This window comes from Otolemur garnettii, unplaced genomic scaffold (genome assembly GCF_000181295.1).
Source record: "Otolemur garnettii isolate 467f Iridium unplaced genomic scaffold, OtoGar3 scaffold00003, whole genome shotgun sequence".
In the NCBI taxonomy this organism is placed as follows: Eukaryota; Metazoa; Chordata; class Mammalia; order Primates; family Galagidae; genus Otolemur; species Otolemur garnettii.
This window is the reverse complement of record NW_003852398.1, coordinates 34,792,231-34,793,496: the sequence shown is the minus strand read 5'-3', so window position 1 is coordinate 34,793,496 and position 1,266 is coordinate 34,792,231. Positions and strand designations below refer to the sequence as shown.

The 1,266-nt window shown below is 37.8% G+C and overlaps 1 protein-coding gene across 1 annotated transcript in view; it reads left to right on the top strand.

The window, feature by feature from the left end:
• The window catches only part of LOC100955915 (protocadherin beta-8), a 2,595-nt gene extending 2,242 nt beyond the window's left edge, over positions 1-353 (top strand). Inside the window, exon 2 of the mRNA XM_012806963.1 lies at positions 2-353. Within this exon, the coding sequence (XP_012662417.1) occupies positions 2-353 (352 nt within the window). The remainder of the gene's footprint in view (position 1) is intronic.
• The last annotated feature ends 913 nt before the right edge of the window (positions 354-1,266 follow it).

Genomic DNA, 1,266 nt, shown 5'->3' with positions numbered 1-1,266 from the left:
ACTCGCTCACCGTCTACTTGGTCATCGCCTTGGCCTCGGTGTCGTCGCTCTTCCTGTTCTCGGTGGTGCTGTTCGTGGCGGTGAGGCTGTGCAGGCGGGACAGGGCGGTCTCTGTGAGTCGCTACTCAGTACCTGAGGGCCCCTTTCCAGGGCACCTGGTGGACGTCAGTGGTACTGGGACTCTGTCTCAGAGCTACCAGTATGAGGTTTGTCTCACAGGAGGCTCAGGAAACAGTGAGTTCAAGTTTCTGAAGCCTATTTTACCCAATATCCAGGGCCATTCTCCTGGCCAAGAAATACAAGAAAACTCCAACTTTAGGAATGACTTTGGTTTAGGCATTCAGTTAAAATAATCATTTTTCATATTCCACATTTTAATTTTTATGATATAAATTCAATGCATTGATTTTTCTGTCAACCTACTATTGAACTTTAAATTACATTAAAGTTGCCTGTAGGATTTTTCATGTCACTATGTTTCTACAAAATGGTACCTTATCTTTTCTTCGTTACTATTCCAAGATGCATGGTCTTAAATGTTGCTAATTAAAACACAGATGAGGTCAATAGTTGTACAAATCCTTGTGCTAGCATAGCTTAGAAATATATCAGAGGGAAAACAGTAGAAAATTAATTCTACATAATCAACTTAATTTCATTGTAGAGTTTCTTATTAGTTCTTAAATCATTAGATATATACAGAACAGTAATACACTAACACAATGAAGTATAATCTGGCAGAAAGAGAACTGGTACAATGAGAATGGCTCTTACAGCATTAAGCTGCTTTATGTTTTCTGTTGAAATTTTATATAATTGTGCTTCCTTTCATTAATATATTAGTATTAGTCTTAATAAAATTATTGTTATTCCCACTTCATTTCATTGATGTTAAAAGAGGAGGAAAATGACACCATCTTTATCTGGTGAGATGAAATGGCATGGCAGTGAAATTGGCTTTCACCTTTCAGAAACGTTGACCATCTGTGACAGAAACTGCAGTGGCCACTCATATCCATTTATCTTTTCTTCTTTAGAAACAGATCTCAAATTGTATTTATGGCATTAGTGTGCTTAGTCAAAAGAATACATTTGCCCAGCCTCCTTGCCATTTAGAATTGGACATAGTACTGGGTTATAGTTGATGAGATATATGTACAAATGTAGGAAATTTCCAAGAAGACAATTTAAGGAGAGATGACTCACCTCAGAAGGGGTCCCTTTTTCCCTTCCCTGCTCTTTGCGCCCTGATATATATATATATAT